Below are 25,148 nucleotides of genomic sequence, written 5' to 3' on the forward strand. Positions count from 1 at the left end.
ACATCAGAAACAAAAAATTGGTCAAATTCAGCTTTATTTAAAAAATAATAAGGTTTGATCAAGCATTAACTTCCGTAACATTACCTTAAAATCAATAGTATCTTGAAATTGTTGTAAAAAGTTAACGATACCAAATTTGTGGACAATTTTTTGTTTTCAAGTTCACTGATATGTCCTTTAGAGAATTATGATGTTCATTTTGCTATTTGAAACAATTATTTTTTTCATGTTTTATACTCTGAATTGGTCCATTTATCGTAGAATGACTGTAATGCATAATTTGGTGAGAATTTATCATCTTTATAAAAATTTTTAGATTTTAATTGCAATTCAAAGAAACTATTCAAGATACATGTATTCTTATCAAACTTATACACTCAGCCTGGTATTCATGTCCTATGGATATACTTATAGTTTTGTTTGCGTCATTTATTCTTAAGAGCACAATTCTTTCTAAAGGTAGATTAAGCTATAGAGGTAATTTAAGAGCTATATAGTTTGTCACTGGAACAAACAAACAAAAAGGTTACAGTTTATCCAAATGGTTTTCAAATGCATTAACTTTATTCAAATCATAGATAGAATCAGGTAGGCACTTCAGTAAAAATAAATTCTAAATACTGTAAACGTACTTTTTTCCATAGGGTCAAAATTCTGCAGAATCACAATTTCTGTTCAATCTGTGGGTAGAAGATTGTTTATTTGTACATAGCCCCTCCTGCACCCCCCCCCCCTCTCCTTAGACAAGAAGTAAATTGCCCCACAACTTGTTAGAAAAGTCACCAAGAAAAAAAGGAAATCATTTATTTACACTTATCTAGGATGGAAGAAATTTGTTCATAAGAAGAAAAGCAACTATTTTTCAAAAAATACATGATTGAATAATCATAATCATATAAATCTACAAATATCAATTTTCTATAATTCAAGGGATTATAATGGACTGCTTTACATAAAATGGCATTAAACTTTGCATGATTTATGCAAAAATCAATGTATTGCATAAGATCTCATTTTACGCATTTCTATCAGTATTACAGCATTGTAAGGGTGCAGATGTTATCTTGAATTTTCTAGAATTCTACAACAAAAGACAAAAAAAAAATCCTTGTCTCATGTATACACTACAATAGCTTCCTGCAATTAACAGAATACTTGTCTGACATTAATATCATAATGAAGACATTTTCTGGAAAAAAGGGTTATCAATTCTTAAAAAACAAATGAGTTCTTCTGTACCAGTATGTAGTATTGAAAAAGTTCAGCTCTTGGAAAATCCAACAAATAATGCAATTGCATACTTTCTTCAGTTATATTTATATATATATATATATATATATATATATATATATATATATATATATATATATATATATATATATATATATATATATTCTTTTGAAACTTGATTGCATTTTTTAAAAACATTTTTCTGTTGTTTTTTTTCCCTATAGAATTGTGTTTTGATAAAGTTCAACCTGGTTTAAATCTTCTCATTGCCCTGTTATCAAAGTATGTAATATATACATGACTAATCTATTTCCTTGTACATGTGGGTGTGTGTGATTTGTTTCATCATGAATATTTGTCTGAGGGGGTCCTTTTGTGATCCCCTTATTTTCACAATAATGATTTCTCCTTACAATGACTTCTTCACCCTTGGCATTTTATCCCTGTTAATCCCCAATAATGATAGACAGACTGCATGACTAATCATTCTTATTTGTAGTGAGTACTATTTTCTTTCTTCTCATGGGGGACATGCTCTAATTACTACTAATACATGTATGAATGTGTCAGAGTACCAAATATTTATAACCCCTTATTTATTGGAGTTTGTGGTTGCAGGAAAAATTTTTTAAAAAATTGGATGAAATACCCACGGTATTAGCACTTCACGGTGGTTTTAGTATTGTCCTTCTGGCTTTATTGGTATTATATGGATATGTAGAGTGAAGAACATCTCATTGGAAGACGAAGAGTAAAAGACAAAAAGACAAAATAACTCTTTAGTATTCAACAGTTGATGCTTAATATTCTGCTGCATTTTAATTTGTTTTCAGTTTAAACTGTTTTATCAGGAAAAATACATCCTTGCACAAAGGAACAAAAAAGAAATAAAAAAAAACAAACTAACAAATAAACAGCAACAAAAGCAGGCAAACAACGAAATAAAAACTAATGTTGTTCTGTAGGCAAGGATCTGAAACGAGAAACAAGAAATGCGAAACGAGAAACAATGGAATGTCAGATTCAGCATAAAACACCTAATGACCTTAAAATGTCGTTTCGTGTTTTACACGTACCCATTATTTTTAGACAGTTACAATTTTTATTGGTGTCTGTAGTGTGTTTTGCTGCTACAGTATGTATGAAAACAAAGTAAAAGGGGGTGGGGGTCCTGTACCTCCAAATACTTTTGACAATGAGGTTTTTTAGACAAAAAAAAAACTTTTCTCAGGAGTTTTACTGTATTTTTTTTTTATTTGAACTTATGTAATAGTAAGGCAACTCGTCGTCAGGAAAGATAGTATGGGGTAGAATCTTGGCGCTTATAGAGAAGCCAACTATGTGAAAGAAATACATGTATACCAGTATTATTATATAAAGTATTAAGTATCATGCTGTTATTTGTTCTAATAATGCGCATGAAATATACTGGATATGGTTTTAAACAATTTAAGACAGGTACTGTAGTTAAATTCATACGAATCGTGAATACTGAAATTATGGTTTGTATGTGTCATTTGACGCACCAATTATATTGCAATGTTTCACATTAACCCATAAAATTACTGTGAACCTTACAGCGGTGTTATGATGTTGCGTATGGGGTATAATTGGGTCTTCTCTTAATGTAAATGTTACTGCCGGGAGTGAAATTGTGGCCACTTCCTGTTATTTTGAGCCTCCATGCTTATCTACAGCGTAGCAGGGGGTCTCAGGAAAACGTTTTGTCACAGAATTGGGACGTGTTCTGAATTCATGAATAATCAATTTCAAAGAATATGTTTTTATAAGTACTGAAGGATCTCCTTGACCTAATTAGTAAAAGGAAGTGGTCCCCCTGTAATGTCTTCTACACATTTGCTTAAAATATCTGTATCATATCTCGATCCACAGTGATTCACCATGAGGGGAAATCAAATTAGTCTTCAACACCTACAGTACTTAAATAATCCACGGCATGCGAGCTTTGACAAGAAAGCTCACTAAAAATATCCACAGTCGTTGCTTTATCTGATAATATAGTTCTGCTTTTGTCAGACGTCTTGGACAGTGTACAGTTATTTTTGATGCTTCGTCTGTCAGCCTGTTGAAAGTTATACTCTGAAAATGACAAAGTTACCTCTATAGAAAAACAGCTTCATTGCATACAATTTTATAAGAAACTTTCGAGTTCACATATAATTTAAAAGCTAAGAAATTTCAATGTTTCATTTATTCATGTCAAACGTCAACATACATTTTCATAACTGTGTGTTCACAGAAGGACTCTCCATTTTTAATATATTCGATCAGTGCATATTATCTATTCAAGATATATTACTAAAGTCAGGTACTCTTCACACAATTGCTCCGAAGAAAATAGTTCCATTCATGATCAGTAGATACAACATTACAACAAATATTAAGAATAATGATGTATATTTAATACGTTAAAGAAAACAAAATTAACATTAAAAGATTTTAAGAAAATCACTTTTTCCCCAGAAAAGCAAATAAAAAGTTTTCATATTCCTACGCTCGCTGCCTCCTCAGTCTTTTTCACGAAAATATATAGGTCACACTTCGATTGATAATTATAAATCTTTTCACCAATTATATTACTGTCATGATTATTGTTCGTTAATTGCCGTATATTTTCTTTTGAGTTAGAATGTAAATCATTAACTGTGTGTTTTTTCTCTCTTTTTTTAAATAACGGAATGGTTATTATGGTTAAACACTTTTCGGCAAAGCAACGTGATTTTCCGAGCTCGGAAAGATCTTCGCACGTGTGTAGACCTAGGCTATTTGGTCTTGCAAGAACAGGTGTGTGCACCGTTCCCTAGTGACGCTTAGATCAGTAGACTGGGTATCAGTACTTGCTACAGACATAAAGAAGTTTAGAACTATACACCAGTTTCATAACAAGTGCAGGTTTTTACTCAAGGTGAAGCCGTAGACATGGTAGACTGGGCTGGAGGGGCTGAGTTATGGTCATCGATCTAACACGAAAATGTACTATTTTTGTAAATAAAAACATTTCTAGAAACAAAAATGGAAGTTTATCTTCAAAACGTCTGTATATTCAAAATCAGTATATGGTGGAGGAATATTCAGTGATGCTCCATAGCCGCAACCGATCTCGCGCTTTCCTTTGCGTTTAACAACGGCCGTCAATGCATCAATGGACGAGTTCATTGATTACTCTAAAAGGTGACAGGTTGGACCATCTTTAACATCTGCCTATACTTTGAGTGATAGTACTTTTTAATAGCACAAAATTAAAAAATAAATTAAAATCTATCCTTGATAGATCTAAAGTTTTGTTATTTATGAAAATGGGCTATCTTTGATAATCCATAACGGCTTGGACTTGTTTTGATTTTTTTTTTTTTTACAGAAGATTCTATCATTGGAAAGTTAGATGGTACACATGTAGCACAGGCCCATAGTACGCGGGATTTTTTGGGAGTCCCCCCCCCCCCCCTTTCACTTTGAAAACGTTGCTATAGGCCTGTAACATGCTATTTGGATTAAATATTCCTGAAAATGAGTGAGGTGTTAAATACATTTTTAAAATTATACGATTAATTATATTTAGTTTATGTTCTATGTGAAATTAAAACTATTTTTATGCATGTGCAACTTTGTGATAAAGTCACTACATGCATGTAACGTTATATATGTACATTCAGTTTGTTTCCTACTATATGCATATTTTATTCAACAAAAGATGTAGAAACTCAGTAGCCTAAATATTATGTCATTTTAGGATATTTATGTATATGGCACTTTTATAGTTGACTTTCTACAGCTTGAGTATCTCTGACGTTTTGTCAGTAAATACTTGTTTTTTTTTATTAGAAATCATCTGAACACAATGAAAATTCGAATAAATTAAAAGTCGAATATCTTGGATATGGGGTAACCCATATCTATTCTTGTTAATCACTGTATTGTCCTTTTAAATGTTTATTTTAATGTCCTACTTTTATCTTCTATTTGCATGACAATATGCCATACATTTGATACTAAGCTTCACTGATATCATTGTAAACAGTGCATATGTATTTAAATATGCAACTTGCATGTCGAAGGGTGATCGAATTGCTGGAAAACTTATTAATTTCTTATCATTCGTGTCGTCTGTACCACTACTTGTCGTGTGGATCTATGGGGTTGCTAATTGTCTTCCGTGCCCGAAGCCTGTCTTTCGTGGTATTTGGAAGCGAAGTTGCGTGACTTATCGAAAATGACACAATCTGTCAGCGACGCGCCAATCCCCGTGCTAAGTGACCGTGATGCCGACTTATCTAGGAATCTTTTTTCCCCGTGCATATGCCGTATACATTACATAGTAATATGTTCAGAACAAACACATAAGTAAATGTAATCCCAGACTTACCCTTAATATATATCGGCCTGTGCACCGGGCCTCTGGGTCACTTTTTTTACGCCTTTAATAAGCGACTTCTAATTCTCAACCAAAATTTTACAGTAGTACCAGAACCTAGCACCGTAACGCCACAATTTAGTCCTTTCTTTTACCAAAGAGCTAAAATGTAGTGCTTGTAATGATAGATAGTCATACATCTCAAAAATTCTAGTATTGATGATTTCTACAATTACATGAGGTCACACTGAGATCTGAAAGTTCAATTACTCAGTAGGCACGTTGTATCGTTTTTCAAAGCAACCAAAAGAAACACACACACACCCCACCAGCAACAAAGAAATGTATGAAAAAGTATACATAAATTGCCCCCATTCGTTGTACAGCCTACAAATATTCTGAATGTTGAGCTCACTCTATTGGTGTTTGACTAGTACTTTCCACCGTAATTATTATGCATATAGTTTTTTACGGGTATGTGTAAAACACGAAACGAGAAACGAGAAACAACGGAATAAAAAAGTAACCAATGACCTCAAAATGTCAACCAAGAAGCAGTTTTTGCCTTGATTTTATTTTGTTAGAAAATAGATGAGTGAAATTAAAACATCTAACTTAGGTCAGATTTATCAGCGAGCCCGCACAGCTTATTCTAGTCTTGACAGATTTAATTAGATATCAACAAACTGACAAGTACATGATTTAATAACTGGTAAGAGACATATCACCTCATATTACTATCTGATTGTTATATAATCAAAGAATAAACAAAACATTTAATAATATATTTCAATATAAAATACATATGTAGTATTAGGAAACCTATTATTATAACATCGACATTAAATTTCACCTATAATATTACCAAAATTACTAAATCACAAATATTTTCATGGAATTATGGTAGTAAAAAAGGTAATGATCTGTAATAATTGCTTCTTTTTTGACAGAAGTATAGTTAGAATTCTGACATATTAACATAGAAATTTGAACCATTATAGAGTACCCCAGCGGAAATACATTCAAGTAGTTTATTATCACTAAAGGATCATTTGATGACAAATTTATTATCATAAACAAAAATTGAGTAAGAATTTCTTTCAGATAATAGTATTTTATTAATTAAATCTGTCAACATTTTATATTTTTTCTGTGTGAGATAGGGACCCGCTGATAAATCTGACTTCAGTAAGATGATTTCATTTCACTCTGCATCTGTTATGCAACAAAATGAAAGCAAAACCGCAAACTGTCCCTCTTTGTTGACATTTTAAGGTCATTTGATATTGTATGCTGAATCTCATTCTATTGTTTCTCGTTTCACGTTTCTTGTTTCTTGTTTCGTGTTTTACACATATCCGTTTTTTACGATGTACATGCATGTAGATGATTTAAAAAAAATATATGGCTAATTTAACCCACCCTTTCTTCAACTAAACCTCTCTAATTTAACAAAATTGAATTTCACAGTATAGACGACCTATTGCTTAAAATGATGTATATTTATCTAAAACTTAGAATTAAAACACTGAAGATTTTTATGGATTGGATTATGAATTACATGTATATATACACCCTAGTATTTTAGAAGTTTTTTTTTTTTTTTTTGAAAAAAAAGTTTGACACGCACGACGACATCCCTCGGTATAGGTCACCCGAATCATTCAGATGTCGTAAGATTTCAAATATATCAATAAAATTTGCTTCGTGGAGATGAACATGTAGTACATGTATAAATTGCTGTAAATTGGAACTTAGGTGGTGAGAGTAGAAATCATTCTCTAATCCAAAATCGTTGTCCAAGAAGCAATGACGTCATTGCTTCCATATATTCGCAGAAGTAATATACTATCTTATATATTTTAATCTGTTTGCAGTTTTCAAAGCATAGATTTTTTCACCTCTCCAGGTAATGACATAACGAAAAGAAAACAAGGACTTAATTAAAAAAAATAGATTTATGACCTTCACTGATTTTCTATGACCTTGTTTTTCTCGGATACAGTTCAACTTGCGACATCTGTAATTTATTACACAAGGGATGCAACAGTAAAACATCTAAAAAAAAAAATAACTTCAACTCAGCGGAAATCGATGGTTGATGAAAATAGAACTACTGGCTAAGTACCAATTATCTATGGCTGTGACGTCATTTTGAACATCGAAACGATTTGTTTCCATGGCGAGAAGAAAATTGGGACACACACGGCAAGGTTCTCACACGTTTCGATAGATTTTTTCGTATTGATTTTCTGTTTTGAATACAGTTTCTTTTTACAAGATATGGACCCCCTTTCTGACTTTAATGCTAGGTTATTGATGTTCCTGTCTGTGTTCCAAGTTCATATCAGGGGGAATCTGGAAATCGCGTTCCTGTCACGAACGTGAAATGACATAAAGACACGCAAGTGAACGCGATTTAATTAATTCTGTGCAAGGAAATTTGTTTGCGGCACGAACTTTCTCCATTTTTATCAACACAATTTTTCCGATTTTCATGTCGAGGCATATAATTCACGAATACACCAATTACTGCATGTAAATTTCTATCCCGGGACATGGTATTGTTGGTATAGAATGTAACAGTTATCGCGTGTTGGCCTGTTGTTTAGGAAGAAAATTGCCCGTCTTGAGCAGTTTAAATAAAAGCCACCTTCGGTGAAGACGTGTCATTTTGATTTAAAGCATATCATAACAAAATACGCCTGAGCCGATTTGATAATTATGCGATCTTTAGTCACCTAGAGATGAATGAATAGCCGAGATATTTTGTAAGTTTGCGTGACGCTGTATTATTTTTGTCCTGATGTCTCCATCGGATCTCCTCGCTAGTACATTTGGAATCCAATTACAATTGCGTGCAAGGGCTTTATGGATGGGTTTTCCGGTGAACAACGCATTGTGCAGGGAGAAGTATAATGTGTCTATCAGTAGAGTAACTGTCGACTGTGCAAGCCTGATTGAGTTTTAAGTATTGGGAAATCCGCATGCGCAAGAATGCTCTGTATTGTTGATTTTCAAGTGGATGGCGGTTTTGTTGACATTCGTGTGTATGATGTGATAGAGTGTTGACGTATAAAGAAAACTAAGTTACTTGCCTTGGGATACATTGTTTTTTTACATTCCATTTAGTGAAATTTTAGACAATGTCGATGCCTCATCGAACACAGAGACAGCAATGCTACTTGTGCGATTTACCCCGCATGCCATGGGCAATGCTGCATGACTTTTCCGAACCCGTGTGTCGAGGATGTGTCAACTATGAAGGAGCAGATAGAATAGAAATGGTGCTGGAGAGTGCACGGAGTATGAAAAGGTCACATGGATTCCACGAGAGTCGTCAGTCTATGAAACACCATGGGCTGCCACCCCAGAGGACTGCAATTGACCAGCACGGTTCATTGGACCACCCACGTGGTCACCCGTCTTTAGAACGGTACGATAGCCGCTCGAGAAACATGATGACTGACTATAACTCGCCGCCACAAAACCACTCAAGTGCAGTTATTCCTGCAAGAGTAGAAGACCAACTGCCGGAGCACCACCGTGGGCCTAACATTCCAATATCGTCTGCCCGGGCAGTTTCGGCAGTTTTTCCGTTACATCATCTTCCGGACCACAATGCTCGCTTTTGCGCACATCCACAAGGAAGACCCGGGTATGTACCGAACCCAAATGTCACATCAATGGGTGGCCATACTCTCCAGCACACGAAGAAACGTAGCGCAGATCATGATGAAGATGAGTCAACAAGCGGTCACCATGAAGATAACATCTTCAAATTCACGTCTCCAGAAGAAATGGCTAAGCGTCCACAGATTGTACGTGAAACAATTGCAGCATTGTCATCTGCAGTGCCATTTGAAATCCGCTTTAAGAAAGATCATCATTTTCTTGGCCGCGTTTTTGCTTTTGATTCCACATCAAAAAATGGAGTTGATTTTGAATTAAAAGTTTTCATGGAGTACCCTCTTGGTTCAGGTAATATTTACAACAGCGCATCGAGTGTTGTAAAACAAATGCATTTAGACAGTATGAAAGATGTAGGGAAAGGGTTATCTTCAGGTTACAAGTATTTGGAGTATGATATGAAGCATGGTTCAAATGACTGGAAAATTTTGAATGAACTTTTATCTGAGACCGTTAGATTCTTTAAAGAGCCAGTGAAACCAGAAATAATTCCATCTCCTTACCACAACCCTAGCTTACCACCCTTGCCGACACCAAATACAAGGCCCCATGTTCCTTTAGTCCATACCAGAAGTCAGGGCTCTCATGGATCGTTTGAGGGACAATCTAAGAAAAGAAAAGCTTCCCCTGAACCTGATAATGATTTAGGAGAACAGAGAAAGCGTCAGCAGTGGATTCAAAGCCAATCAGAAGCACTCAAAATGACCATGAATTCAACTGGGTATGCCTCTGCGGGATCTTCATCAACATCTCCCTCTAGTAACCATACCCCTACACCGCCAGATGGCACAAATATGAATGGTCCTTCGCCAATGGCAGCACTGATGAATGTCACTGATAATATTACTTCCGGTCCTGTTTCACCTAATAACCGGAACTCTCACCATTCCCCGGGTGGCTCACAAGGGCCATCTGCAAGACGAGGACCACCAATGTCTATCAAAGTTGGCACGCCATCATCGTTATTGGAAACCAATGTGCAGAGTTCAGAGACCTTAAAATGCACACTTTGTCACGAGCGTCTTGAAGACACTCATTTTGTTCAATGTCCGTCTGTGAGTGAGCACAAGTTCTGTTTCCCGTGCTCTAGGAATAGCATAAAGCTACAAGGGGCCGCTTCAGAGGTGTATTGTCCCAGTGGTAAAAAGTGTCCTTTAGTGGGGTCCAATGTACCATGGGCCTTCATGCAGGGTGAAATCGCTACAATACTTGGAGGTGATGTAAGATCAGATATGAATATTAAAAAAGAGCGCGATACGTGACTGAGATGATAAAAAAGCAGTTTTGAGTAGGAAAAAAACCGTAACCCAAAACGGTATGATTTTCTCTCCACTTACATTGTCCAAGCTTTGATTTGAATGCTGGAAGATGTTTGCGATCGATGATTTTTGAATTAAACGAATCGCCTTTTTCAAGTGTTTGAGGGAAACAAAAGTTTTTGAAAAAGGTGAAGGACGATTAGAAATTGATAGATCAAAGGAAGAGCTGATTGGGTGGAAACATGAAAGAATTGTAACTGGAAGTGTGTGTGCAGTATCACAGATTGATGTAGAAACATTTACCCATTTTTATAGGCTTTTTTGACACGCTTCCTACGTTTAAGTCAACAACAATTTATGAAAGCTTTTTCTGAACTTTTCGTGTTCAATTTACACAACATCAATTTGTTTTATTTGATAAAATTTTATTACGTCTTTGTTATCAAGCTTTTTAATGCGTCCAATTTGCAACTTTCAAATATGTGATGGTACCTCCACGATTACACATGATGGAAGAGCACGTGTTAGTACTTCGACGAATACACATGTACTTTTTGTCGTGATGGATGTTTTGTTTTTTAATTTGTTATTGTTATGTATGTTTATTATTCGTGAATACAAAAAAGTTACAATGGCATTAAATTCTGACTTCTGGTTTTATTTAATTTGCAATTTTATTAAATGAGAAACATTAATATTCTTCACGTGTTTGTGAAATGTCGTCTGCACAACCGTCCATTGACGAAACGTCTACGGCCTTTTCATGAATTTTGCAATAGTATCCTATATTTATTATTGTTTGTTATTTCAAGGAGACGCGTTTTCTTTGTTGCAATTTAAACAATATTAAGAGCCTACTTGAACCGTCAGAGTTAGTTATGCATTTCATAGTTTCTCAAAAAAAGCTTCATGTTTATATAAAAGGAAGTTACTCGAGCCGCGATGTCGAGACGACCCTTCCTTTCTCATGCATTACAAGGTTCCAGATTTACTTGTATTTCGGAAAAAAATACCTTCTTTATGAATCGGAAATGAGCAATGAATGTTTAGTGCATATGAGTCGTGCGGCACTGCCTCTTTGAACTTCTCGGTAGAAGATTGTAAGAATACTTCTCGGTAGAAGATTGTAAGAATAACATTTATTTTTTTAAAAAAATCGAGTGAAATGGAAGAAAAATGGGGTCTTCCCTAAAGAAAAATACAGATTTTATTAACGATTCAATATCAAAAATAAAAATTTCTTAAAATCCACAGGAACAAAAGAATTTGTATGTCTTTTAATAGAGATTAGCAGACCAATCTCGCCACAGATGTACACTTCGCCGGAGTAGTGACGCACAGTACCGATATTTATTTTGGACAATCTGAGTCATAACATTTTGTCAACAGAGGAGCGCGAATTTGTCGTCACGTCCCTTGACGATTAAAATATTTGATGGATGGGGTAACTTTTACAGTGGTGGATTATTATAAGTTTCTACGTCATTAATAAAGGAATTGCTATTAACTCATTATACATGTACACTTCACATTATATTTTTACGCTAGCATTGATATTTAGCTCACCCGAGTCAAAGGCTCATTTTTTTCAGAGTTTTTCCTGATGAAAGAGCATATATCGATAAGGCCGCTCGGCGGCCCACTTATTTTTATAAAAATAATTTTTTTTCTTCAAAATTAGTTTAGAATTCAAGATAAATATGTTAACTTTTGTTATTTGTATTTCAAATGTTAATTTAAGATGAATTCACACTATAGTTGATACATACCGGGTACCTTTAACGCGTTAACATTAGTCTTACGAGGGTGGCATTCATAAATCGATGTCTAGAATATGAATTTTACCCAGTTACTAGATATACACCTCACTCATATCTTAAAATATGATGAGTGTCGCATATGCACTTCATATCCGAAAATTGCATTAAATTTGCATATCTAAAATGGGAAGTACCTGGTTACTTGATCTGACTCGATGTTAAAATACTTAGTCAAAAGTAGCGTATCTTTTTCCAAATTAAAGAATATTTTCGATCTTCTCGATACTTATTCATCGCCAGTGTGTAACGTTAACGTCACATTTTTAGCTCACCTCAACGAATTCGGAGGAGTTTAGGTAATAACGGTGTCGGTGTTGGTATCGGCATACAAAGTTTTTAAGATTTCTTTCGAAATATACAGGCGCGGATTCAAGGGGGGGGGGGGGTCCGTCCCAGTCAAAAAATTCCATTCAAACCCGGAAATTTCTTGGACAAGCCAAAAAAAAAAAAAAAAAAAAAAAACCTAAACTCCTTTTGCAAACGTATCAAAACCCAGACAATTTCTTGACAAGAAAAGATTTTTTTTAAAAAGAACGTAAAATCCATTTCCTATTGTAAAACCTATTTTGTGGTGATGATGGTGGGGTGCACATTTTCTAGGGGTCCATTGTCATTTTTATGCCCTGCCATGAATATGGTCGGGACATATAGTGTTTGTCATGTCCGTCTTCCGTCCTTCCGTCGCGCTTTGCGTTAGCTCAGTTCAAAGCTCAGTTTCAAAGAAATTATCCAAGATATTTTTATCAAACTTCATATGCTGATAGATATTGATGCGAGCTATGCAACTGCATCAACATTTTTTGACCTTGACCTTTCCTTTGACGTTGACCTCACTTTTCCTAAATTAGTGTTTAGCTCAGTTTTTAAGATACCATTCAAGATAGTGTAATCAAAACTTCATACATTGTATATTGATACATACTGATGTAAGCTTTTCAACTGCATCAACATTTTTTGAGATTGACCTTTCTTTTGACCTTGACCTCACTTTTCTTAAACTAATTGTTTATCTCAGTTTTCAAGAAACCATTCAAGATATTTTTATCAAACTTCATTTGCTGATACATACTGACGAGAGCTATTCAACTGCATCAACATTTTTTGACCTTGACATTGCCTTTGACCTTGCCCTCACTTTCCTTAAATTAGTGTTTAGCTCAGTTTTAAGGAAACCATTCAGGATAGTGTTATCAAACTTCATATGCTGATACATACTGATGAGACCTATTCAACTGCATCAACATTTTTTGACCATGATCTTTCCTTTGACCTTGACCTCACTATTCTTAAATTAGTGTCAAACTTCATATGCTGAAACATATTGATGTAAGCTATTCAACTGCATCAACAATTTTTACCTTGGCCTTTCATTTGATCTTGACCTTACTTTTCTCAATTTGTGTTTAACTCAGTTTTAAAGAAACCATTCATAATATTTTTATCAAACTTCATATGTTAATACATACTGATGTAAGCTTTTCAACTGCATCAACATTTTTTGACCTTGACTTTTCCTTTGACCTTAACTTCATTTATTTTTAGTTAATGTTTAGCTCTGTTTTGAATAAACCATTCAAAATATTTTTATCAAACTGAATATGCTGATATGTTTTTGTGAGAACTATTTAACTGCATCAAAAATGTTTGACCTTAAATTTCTTAAATTTGCATTTTGCTAAGTTTTAAAGAAATCATTTAAGATATATTTATGTAAACTTATGCACTTATACATAATTTGGTGAGAATTTATCATCTGTATCCAACTTTTTAGATTTCAATTTTAAAGAAACAATTCAAGATATTTTCATCAAATTTCATACACTAATACAAATTTTCATGTTGCATTACTAATATAACCTCGGCGGGGCATTCATGTCCTATGGACATATTTCTAGTTTATTTGTTTCATTATATACTTTTAATAACTTTACAAGTACCGGGGGGGGGGGGGGGGGGGGGGGCATCTAGATCTGCACATGAAGTACATTTATGCCCTATATTAACCAGAGTTGCCTGCATAGTGCATATAGTGTGTTTCCTTGTCACCAGTCAGGTTTCAGATGCTGCATTTTCAGCCAAAGAATGTTCAGGCAAATTATAAAGTTTTTGGAGCAGAGTGACTATAAGCTCTTGTTGACCAAACTTGGATAATGCATCTAGGGATGCACATGTACCAGACTCTTATTATGTTATGTTACATTATCATTCTTATATAACTATAAGCCCTGTCATGACCAAACTTGCACAGATGATGCATCAAGGGTTGCACAATACCAGCTAAATCTTACATTTTCTGGATGATTGGACAGAAAAAAAGTTTTTGAGTAAGTCCATTCCATTAACATTATTTTTCATTTTTATAGCCTGCAAAAAAAGTTACTTAAGCCTTTCTTTTGAATAGAAATCCTCACTCCAACCTGCTAGAGAGGTTCCTACATACATGTATATCTCCTTGTGAGTTACAGAGGAAATGATTCTGCAGGATTTAGGATCCCACACATATCTTTGGCATTTACACATGTATTTTGAACTCACAGTGGCTCTGGTCCAGCAAATCAAATGCTTGATTTAGTCATACTGAAACTCTCTAATTGAGAATTGAATAGAGATGCAGTCAAACCTCGTAATCTTGAACTCAATGGGACCAAGAAAAAACTTCAAGATATCTGGGGATTTGAGATATCCAGGGTAAAATACTGAATGAATATAAAGGGGTTGGGACTTCCAAATCACTTTGACATATCCATGGTATTTGAGATATTGAAGTTCAACTGTATATGAGTATCTATGGAGAGCTGGGTTTTCTTCATTGTTTTCTTGCCAATTGAACTTGAAATAATATAAACTTATATACTGTTCTGATCAAACATAAACAAAATATAACTAACATCTTTCTTAATTTTATTTTGTGTATACCAGTAAATAGAGCTAGTTACTTAAAAAAATATGTCAAAAAAATGTGTATTTTTATACGATTAACCACTTAATCGGTTGGAACGTCTTGCAGTTAACCCATTGGCAATTCTGTATTTGATTGGCATCCCCATTAAAAATAGAACTATTCCATTAATCAGAATGCTACTCTTGTTGCAGTTCTGCTTCATTTAAATAAATCTTGATAAATCTGTCGATGGCATTAATTAAGTATTATTTTGAATTGATACTGATCCTAAAAGTTGCCTTGAATTGAAAAAAAGAAACTTGATTCAGATTTATACTTCATGAAGATGCAAAATTCTTTTTAATGAAATTTGATGAAAAGTTTGTTGATATTTACTTGAAGTATCAAAGTGCTTTATTTCAATATGCTTTGTTATTATGTTAAGTTATTGACAAACAAGTTGATGAAACAAGAATATCAGCAGTCTCGTTTAAAGTCATCATTTTGTAAGTTCTATGGTCGATACAATGACATTGTCAGCAAATACAATCTTTCATCAAGTCAAATGCTGACTGACTTTTTTCATACTAATTGTTAGGCCATTATTTACACACTGAATTGTCGATTGATTTTTCCGTTATTTCCCAATCATGACAAGGAGCACCCGGCAGGTGTGACCGGTCAGCAGGGGATGCTCACTCCTTCATGGCACCTGATTCCACCTCTGATGTCTTATAGGTCCGTGTGTGCTCTACTCCTATTTTGTAATGTTTAATGGACTTTTGAGCTCGAATACTGTTCGTTATCTCCACATATTTCATTTATTTCAATATGCTTTCCTTCCATTTGTTCTTTTTATTTTGAGGAAAAAGAGGTATAAATGGGCCCTTATTCAAGATACTTAATTTGAATATGGTTACTTAGGCCACCTAAGCAGCACCTCCATCATCCCACAAACCCCACATTAAGGCCTAGAATGAAGAACATCAAATTAAAAAAAAATTCTTTTTGAATTTTTGTTTTTTCCTGGACACTTACAAGATGGCAAACATGAAACTGATTATATGATTAATGAGGAATTTAATATTGTTCCTCTACCAAAATCATGAAATATCACAACTCTTGGGTCTAGAGTTTAGGTTAAGTTACAATTATGTATTCCATTTTAATTTTTTTTTATCTGACATTTTGGGGGGAGGGGGAAGTTTGTCAAGTTTGTCAAAATTTAACAGTACATCTTATTTTTGAAAAAACTTTCTGTAATCTTTGACAGACAAGCTGTTTGCCTTATCATTATAAGCAGTGAGCCCTCTATTATTTCAGAAATTCATGGTCCATGTGTCCTTTGTTCAACTATGCTCAAAGTCAAGGGGAATGTGGTAAAAATCCATTTTGAAATATTTTTTATACCCACCCGTCAAATTGTCTGCATGAGCAACAAGCCAGAAACGTAAAATCCATGACTCCTGTTTGCATAATGATAGAAAGCTAAAATTGCTCTTCACCAAAGTTGATATCCTTATTGTTGAAGGGTTCAGTATCCAGGAAGGAAAAAAGTTGATCTTAAATTGAAAATGTATTGTATATTAATACTATCCTCTTGATGTCAAAAAGATGAAGTTGTGGACAATTCATAGAGTACTATACAGTAAATCTCATCTAATCCAGACATCACTGGTTCCATAGAAATTGGCCAGATTAGATAACATTCCGGATTAGACAACATTTTAAATAATGGAATTAACTGAAAAGGACTAAAAGTTTACCTCATTATCAGCAAGATTTTGGAATACACAACACCTGGATTAGACAAGTTTTACTGTGTTTCAGTTTCTTGCTATAGAATTGGTAGATTGCTAGAGAAAGAAGTCTCCTATTTTGGTCAAAGGCAGCAATGGTAAAAAATGTAATGGACACACTATACAAAATTTTGTGTAATATTTTAGTCCTTTTGCTTATGACAGAAATATTATTTGGCCAGAGGTTCTGAAGTCCAATTCAGGTCCATACCCAAATGTTAGTTGCATAAGGTCCAAATCCAACTGTCACTTGTGCAAGGTCCAAGACAGTTCGTATTGGGGAAAAAAAAGTCATGGAGTACCTTTTGACCTTTCAGTCATATCTGCTAAAGAGGGACTATTAAGGCAAACTAAGGAAAGGGGTAGTTTGCTTGCAGGTCAGTATGCTAAAGCAGTAAGGCAATAGGTTTTTCCATTAGAGAGAACATATTGCTATGTAAGCACTTATTCTCATGCTTGATCTAGAAATCTTAAATGGCAAGAGAAAAAAAGGTCAGATGACTAATTCATGGCAATTGATAGGTGTTGATAATGTGATCATATTTAATTCCATATTTGATGATTGTGGTTCTTAGAATGAAATCCATGCATTTGTAGAAAATGCTCCACTTTTCAGTGCCTTTGTTTGATATGTAAGGGGATCACTCCCCCCTCCTCACTTCTCACCATGGGGTGTGCTGAACATGCCAATTAGATGTTGAAGAATCATTGTTAATGTTCCTGTGCCATAAGATGTCGCTGGTTTTCTTTTGTTAGATAAATTATTTTTTAAAAATTTCTTCTTCTCTTATTTTATTTTATCAATAGATAATTATTAAACATTCATTATCAACCCTTAGAGAAGTTGAAATTAAAGACCCATTCCTGTGGAAACCCAGGCCTATGTGTAACACACACTGCCATATTATATCTAAAGCTGTCAGACGATAGAAAAATTGATTGCTTGTAAATCTAACATTGGTAATTTTTTTAGAAAGTTTTATCTGTTGTGTCTGTTGAAGTCTAGCTTTTTATTAATCTAGATTTCAGAGTTTTCCCAAGGAATAGTTCTGTTGGCCAGTTTAACATTGGGTGGGTCATTGGGATGGAAGAGGCCTTCATGACACATGCACTTGACCTTTTCGTTTTATTCCATTGACTTTATCTCTCCATTAAAAAAGTTTTATAGAATGATTATTTGTTTTTATGCTACACAAATATTTGTGCAAAACAACGTATTAGAAAATGTCACAGATACTTGTTTATGTACAATGATTTTTCAGTTAGTTTATTGAGTGCAGTATGTTTAATCAATTAAGTATACTTATTTCTGAAAGGGAAGCAGAGAATGGTGCTAATTTCATGAAATTGTGTACTTATAGGTAATACTGTTTTAATTTGCTAAGGATTTCAGTTGATTTGTATGGTATTCTGTGATTTTAAAATTCATGCATGTTTCTGACATTTAAAACAGTCACAAATTAGATATTTGAAAGAATTGAAAATATCAGATATATTTTTCCTTACATACATAAATAATTTTTGATTTAATTATTATTTCCATGAATGTCAAAATAAAAAATAATGAAGAATTTGTTTTAGGAATAGACAGTCTAAGTTGATAGGGACAACTGAGGGCCACACAAAATCTTTTGCTGATATTAAGAGTGTATAACTAGCTTGCTTGTGACAGATTATTTCCCGAGAATTCCAATGTTGCTACATGCCAACACTTATCAAAATTAATCTGTTGCCTGGCATATACTGTACTTGGAATCAACATGGAGATAGAACTCAGCTTGATGATTGTTGAATGTGCACCCACTGCAAAAGAATCGACAGAAAAGACAATCTTGCTTTAATGGGATACATTACAATCTTATTTAATATGCCCAGTGCTTTCTTTATTATTCTTCTTGCTGTTTTGGAAAGTTTAATGCATTTATTATGCTGCTCTTTCATTATGTAAAATTTTAATGCATCCTCTAAAGAAAAAGAGATGAAAGAAGAAACTTTTTGAGAAGATGAAATTTAAATTGACTATGTAAGATTAGTTCATTTCGGTAGGCCGTAGTGATTTTACTTCTGTACGTTGGTCATTTCCAGAGCAATTGGCCTTACAAGATCGCAAAAATGATAAAGAAATCTGTAATTTATGTACAATGTACCTCAGAAACACTGATAAATCCATGAATTGTGATTTCAATCAATAGGACAGCATAAACATACATTTTATGTGTGTATTTCATTAGAAATTAATTAAAGTGGCATTACTTTATTAAGGTATGTATGCAGAGGCAGGTTACACATTCTTGTCCAGGTTAAAAGATAAGTCAAAGAATGTTATGTCTACCATAATGAGGAATTGAAAATGACTTAATAAGGAACTGGACATGTCATAATGAGGAACTGGACAGGTAGTAATGAGAAATTAGATATAACATGACAAAAAAACTGGACATGATAATAATGAGGAACTGGACATGACATAATGAGGAACTGGACAGGTAGTAATGAGGAACTAGACATAACGTGATAAAAAACTAGAGATGACTATAATGAGGAACTGGACATCACAGAATGAGGAACGGGACATGACATAATGAGGAACTGGACAGGCAGTTAAATGAGGAACTGGACATGACATGATGAGGAACTAGACATGACAAAATAGGGAATTAAATATGACCTAATGAGAAACTGGAGATAACGGAATGAGGAGCTGGAATGAAATTATGAGGAACTACAGGTAAACTTCGTTATCTCGACATCGACGGGACCATCGGAAAATGTCGAGATATCCGAGGTGTCGAGATATCAGAGTTAAGACTTGACATCCAAGATTTCATTGCATAGCAAAACAGACAAACTTATTATATGTACATGACTTCAATATGGACTGTAGCTCAACATATTTCAGAATTCCCTCTATTTTTATTAAAAATCTAAGAAGTTATTATAAAACGTGTTCTTTATCGAAATCTTTCCAAATTCACAAAGTTTCATTACAAAGTTACAGCATTGAGCTGCATTTGCGTGTAACGTGCCTTTTCGTCAGAACAGGATACGAAATGCGCTCTATAAACTTCGAACCGTATAAAGTCGACATCCGATATACGGTAAAAAAAAAATAAATGCAGATTATTTTTTTCTTATTTCATTCAGGAAGAATGTACATTAAAATTAATTTGTTTAAAGAGATTTGAGTATCTAAACTAACGTAGTGATGTTACAGATGCACGAATTACGGCTGAATCGGTCAACATGGTCAATCGTGTCGTTAATTGGATTGTTTCCTGTTGAATACAATTTATCTACAAAATATCATTAAGGAGGTTGGATCCTGCCATCAAAAGTAATGAGAATTTTTTATCAAGTATATTTTAAGAATTTATACACATAGCTTTATTAAAAATCAAAACAAAAAAATGGGGATCAATGCGCTTCTTTTGGCGCTACAGAGCATTTAGTTTGACCTTTTTGCACTGTAAATACGTCTTACACATAAATCAATTTTTAAAGTTTTTCCTTCAATATTTTTTGTTCAAATAAATTATGGTGAACAAACACAGTCTTATTTCATCTTAAATAGACACATTAAAATTTGTAACAACGAAGAAAATTTTGAATTACTCCGCATGTTCAATTATTTGACCTTTTTGCACTCAAACATTTTCATTTTTCTGGTATTAAAATTTCACAAGCAAAAAAATTATTTGAAAGTAATGACATTTTACTGAATTTAAGAAAAATGATTAAAAGTATCGTATATATTCAGAAAAGAAAATTAAAAGTGGGGGTCTGTGATGTTAATTTTTAGATATTACTAAAATAGTGCTAATTTTAAGCTTAAATTTGGGCTATTTTTTTTCTTCATTTCCAAAATATATTTGCTATATTTATCAAATATGATGATAGAATTCATGACAGTTTTTTTAATAGATAATTTAGGACCAGTATAAAACAGTCCTCTGCACAAAAGAACTATGTGTGCAGACTACATGTAAAAATAGGAATCCAAACTTAACATACTTTTAATTCTTCGAAAGAGAAAAAATGATCATTTTCTTCTAAAAAACCTTCCGCCACAAAATATAGTTCCTCACTTAATGCTTTTGGTATGGAATTTAATCATGGAGTTTTAACTGAATATAGTTAAATTGGCATTGTAGAATATAAATTTATTGTAAGAATTAAAACATTATGCAGAATTTTTGAAATATAGGTTAAGATAAGAATCTGCTCAAAAGCTCAGGAGCGAACCTCGTTAAAACATTTTTTTTAATTCCTTAGTTTGAATTATTCAGTGAGTTTGTTATTCATTGTAATTTAGTTTTCTTTTTCAAATTTAATAGTAATGTTAGGTTTCGGTATAAATAACAGTCTGTACATCTACGCAGAATCGTGTAGATTTAGCAATGATATTACCCAAGCTCAATTAACTTCTCAAAGACGCCGAAGGGGCTTGGGATTCACCTACAAACACAGTCTATAGAATTAATTAGCAGCATGCAGTCAAAACATGGGTGTGAAAGGTGTGAAACTTTGACGACGTCGAGGTACCTGGAGTCGTCCGTGCGTGACGAGCGACCCAATCTGACAAACAGTTAGGTTCAGTAGAGCAGAAAATTGCCAATCTCGACATATATGAGGTAAATTTGCTCTTGGGACTGTGAATATACGTCGAGATAACCCGGGTTGTCGACATTACTGAGGTCGACATATCAGAGTTTCTGCAAATCATTTATATAGTAAATACTGCCGGGACCGCAGAAGGATGTCGACATATCCCAGGTTGTCGACATATCTGATGTCGAGATACCGAAGTTTACCTGTATATAGACATGAAGTACAGTCAAACCTCATTATCTCCAACTTGATGGGACCAAGAAAAAATTTTCAATATTTTGAGGACTCATGATATTGGGGGTAAATACATCAAGGAAAAGTGGTTGGGACTGCCAAATGACTTGACATACTCATGGTATTCAAGATATTGGTGTTCAAGACTCCAAAGTTCAACTGCTGGACATGACAGATTGAGGAACTAGAAATGAAATAATGAGGAACTAGACATGACAGAATGAGGAACTACATATGACAGAATGAGGAAATTAAGACAGGACATAACGAGGCAATGGACAGGCAATATTTAGAAAATGGAATTGACATAATAAGGAACTGGGGATAACATAATAAGGAACTTGACATGACATAATGAGGAACTTGACATGGCATTAGGAAGAACTGAAAATGAAATAATGAGGAACTAGACTTGAAATAATTATGAACTGGACATGACAGAATGAAGAAAAAGACATGAAATAATAAGGAACTGGGTATGACAGAATTAGGAACTATACAAGACAGAATGAGGAACTAGAAGGCAATAATAACTAGGAAATGGAAATGACAACCAAAAAAATGATGAGGAAATAGACATGGCATAATAAGGAACTGGACATGGCATAATAAGGAACTTGACATGAAATAATGAGGAATTAGACATGAAAAATGTGGAACTAGACTTTACATAATGAGGAACTGGACATGACATAATGAGGAACTAGACATGACAAAGTGAGGAACTAGACATAATAAGGAACTGGACATGGAATAATGAGAAACTGGACATGACAGAAAGATGAACTGGACATGGAACTGGACATAAAATAATGAGGATTTTTTTAAAAAGCAGTTTTGGATGTTTCACAAGCTCCCCATTCCCAAGTTTTATTGTGGCCTGCATACCATATTTCTTGGTAGATAAATTTTTATATACATTTATGATTTACTCTAGAGGTAAAATGAAGATACAGCTTTATTTATATCAATTTCCATAGTCATTTATCAAATGTCAGCTTTTCTCTGTATTATATAGAGAGGATAGTTGGAAACATGAAATTCTTTTAGTAATTTGTCCCAACTCTTTCCAGAGTTAGAATGTATTGGACAGTTAAGGTTACTGCTAGTCTTAGTTAAGTAATCTATAAATATAATGAATGCTTACCTTTTATAACTTTGCACCAATATCTTCTTAATTGACACCTCATCAACCTGTATCATAGTCAAACTTGTTTAGTCATGGTATTTTCTGTAACAGGGAGGGCAGTCTTTCAAAAGTGATTTTATTTCTGTTAAAAAATGCATATTAAGCATTATTTTATATTGATGAAATAAAGTGAATTTTTAACATTAAGTTTCACGGGAAATGTTTATGAAAATTGGTTGCTGGCACACCTTTACAAAAAAATGTAATTGTTCAATGGTAATAAAAAATTATTTAGACATAATTAAGACACTTTCCTGACCAAGTTACCACTTTTTAATGAACATTTAATGCATATATACAAAAGATATTTAATTCAATGAAAGAAGTGTAAGGAAAAAGTGATTTATGAGCCATCCCCTTAAAAGATAGTGACAGAAGATGTCAGTCAATTGATGTTTTTATCTTAAGTAAGTGAACATATGAATAACAAGGCAAGAAAGTATTTAGTTGAAAGAGATTTATTTGTAACAATTTTGTTCAAAATGAAACAGAAAATGAAACAAAATCTCACACTTTTTGACTAGTGTTTTGTATTCTAGTCAATAGAACCAATGGTTTTATAATGTAAAAGAATTGTGATTTGTCAGGATTGTACGTGAAAAAATGTGAAGCAGATGAATGAGAAGCACTCCCTTGTTTTCAACCAAACACCACATATGGAAAAATGATCTTCCAATTTACATGCAGGACATGTTCAAGTGATTTAGAATGACAGACTGCAAACACTCATTAGTATTCAAGAGCAGAGCTTACAACAGATTTGATTCAAGTCGTACAAGCAAACTCCTTGAAGTGTTTTGGGTTGAACCTTTGCTTTCAATTAAAAAAAAATCAGCATTCATTGTTTTTTTGCAATAAAAGTATAGTTTTCTAAAAACTGCATTTTTTGGTAAAATTAGAGTAGTAGCTATAGAAGTATTTTACATTCAAAAAGGATTTTTAATAACATCATAATTCAAAGTCTGAAATAAGAATGAACACACATTTAGTTAACTGGTGCAAAAATGTTAATATTCAGGTAAATGAAGTGGTTTCTAAGTGAAAAGTGTAATTGATATTTTTAATTTACATAAAATCATTTTGAAATAACCTTTTTTGAGGAATTTCAAAATTCTGGACATGCTTTGCTCTGATTCTTAAAGTCAACACTTGGATTGCTAAATAGATTTAAAACTTTTTTTAGAATCTGCCATTCTTAGGTTGCTTTATCTTAATTAAAAACTGGTAATAAAATGTAATTCATCTTCAATTATGTGTTTTCTACATAGCTATTGAAAAACTTTCGGTAGCGAAGAGTAACTATGTGCCTCTTTCACGGCAGAAGAGAAAGTTATTTTTATACCAAAGAAATTACATCAGTTGCACAGGTTGCAGTACAAACTCAAATACAAATAAACTGCAATAAAATGTAAACAAAAGTATATTGTAAGATAATCATTCCATGCAGGCACCCATGATAAGAAAGCAGCCAGGTGTAAGGAATGCAAAGGGTATACCCCAGTGCTAAAAAAAAAAGTGAGACAGCAAAAAAAAATGGTGTATGCCTATTTACAAGTCGTGTTCAACTTTAAACTTTGACCTTGATTTAACTATTGTCTAAATGAAAAATGTCTCTGTTGAAGATGACCATTTATTTAGCTTCCAATGACACTCACAAATAAAAGAAGACATTTACTTTACTGGGGTTATAACATAAAAGGGTTTGTATTTGGCATTGACCGTAGGCTCAGAAGTTGGTAAATATGAACAAAATTATGTCTTATGAGGATTCATGACCTATTCTGATCATATAAGTATGTTTCAAAGGCAATTAGAGTTAAGTGGCCTTGACCTGACTTTTTTAAATTAAGTTAGAAATTTAATGAGAATGACCTAACATAATATTAGATCATATGTAATCCACCATGTGCATGAGCTTCACTTAGCATTGATGTCCAACTTCATTATTGATAAATTAAACACATTTGTCTCAGTAGTGAATGGCCTATTCATGTTAAACATTTTAATTCAAACTAAATTACATGTTATTAAGAATAGAAGTTCTCAATACTTGCATCAGAGTTGAT

General features: G+C 33.6%; 2 protein-coding genes across 2 annotated transcripts in view; both read left to right on the top strand.

The window, feature by feature from the left end:
- Positions 1-25,148, top strand: part of LOC133191698 (TALPID3 protein-like) — a 70,824-nt gene that overhangs the window by 21,450 nt on the left and 24,226 nt on the right. The window lies entirely within an intron of this gene.
- LOC133191696 (probable E3 ubiquitin-protein ligase IRF2BPL) lies at positions 7,904-10,578 on the top strand. The gene has a single exon (XM_061327432.1). The coding sequence runs from the start codon at positions 8,749-8,751 to the stop codon at positions 10,552-10,554; it is 1,806 nt and encodes a 601-aa protein (XP_061183416.1). The 5' UTR covers positions 7,904-8,748; the 3' UTR covers positions 10,555-10,578.

The sequence above is a fragment of the Saccostrea echinata genome, unplaced genomic scaffold (assembly GCF_033153115.1).
Source record: "Saccostrea echinata isolate AGI-Se365-2 ecotype Australia unplaced genomic scaffold, CSIRO_AGI_Sech_v1 ptg000024l, whole genome shotgun sequence".
NCBI classification, from domain to species: domain Eukaryota; kingdom Metazoa; phylum Mollusca; class Bivalvia; order Ostreida; family Ostreidae; genus Saccostrea; species Saccostrea echinata.

Bases quoted from the DNA above. Each gene is read 5' to 3' on its own strand.
- LOC133191696 (XM_061327432.1), top strand. From the start codon at position 8,749: ATGTCGATGCCTCATCGAACACAGAGACAGCAATGCTACTTGTGCGAT.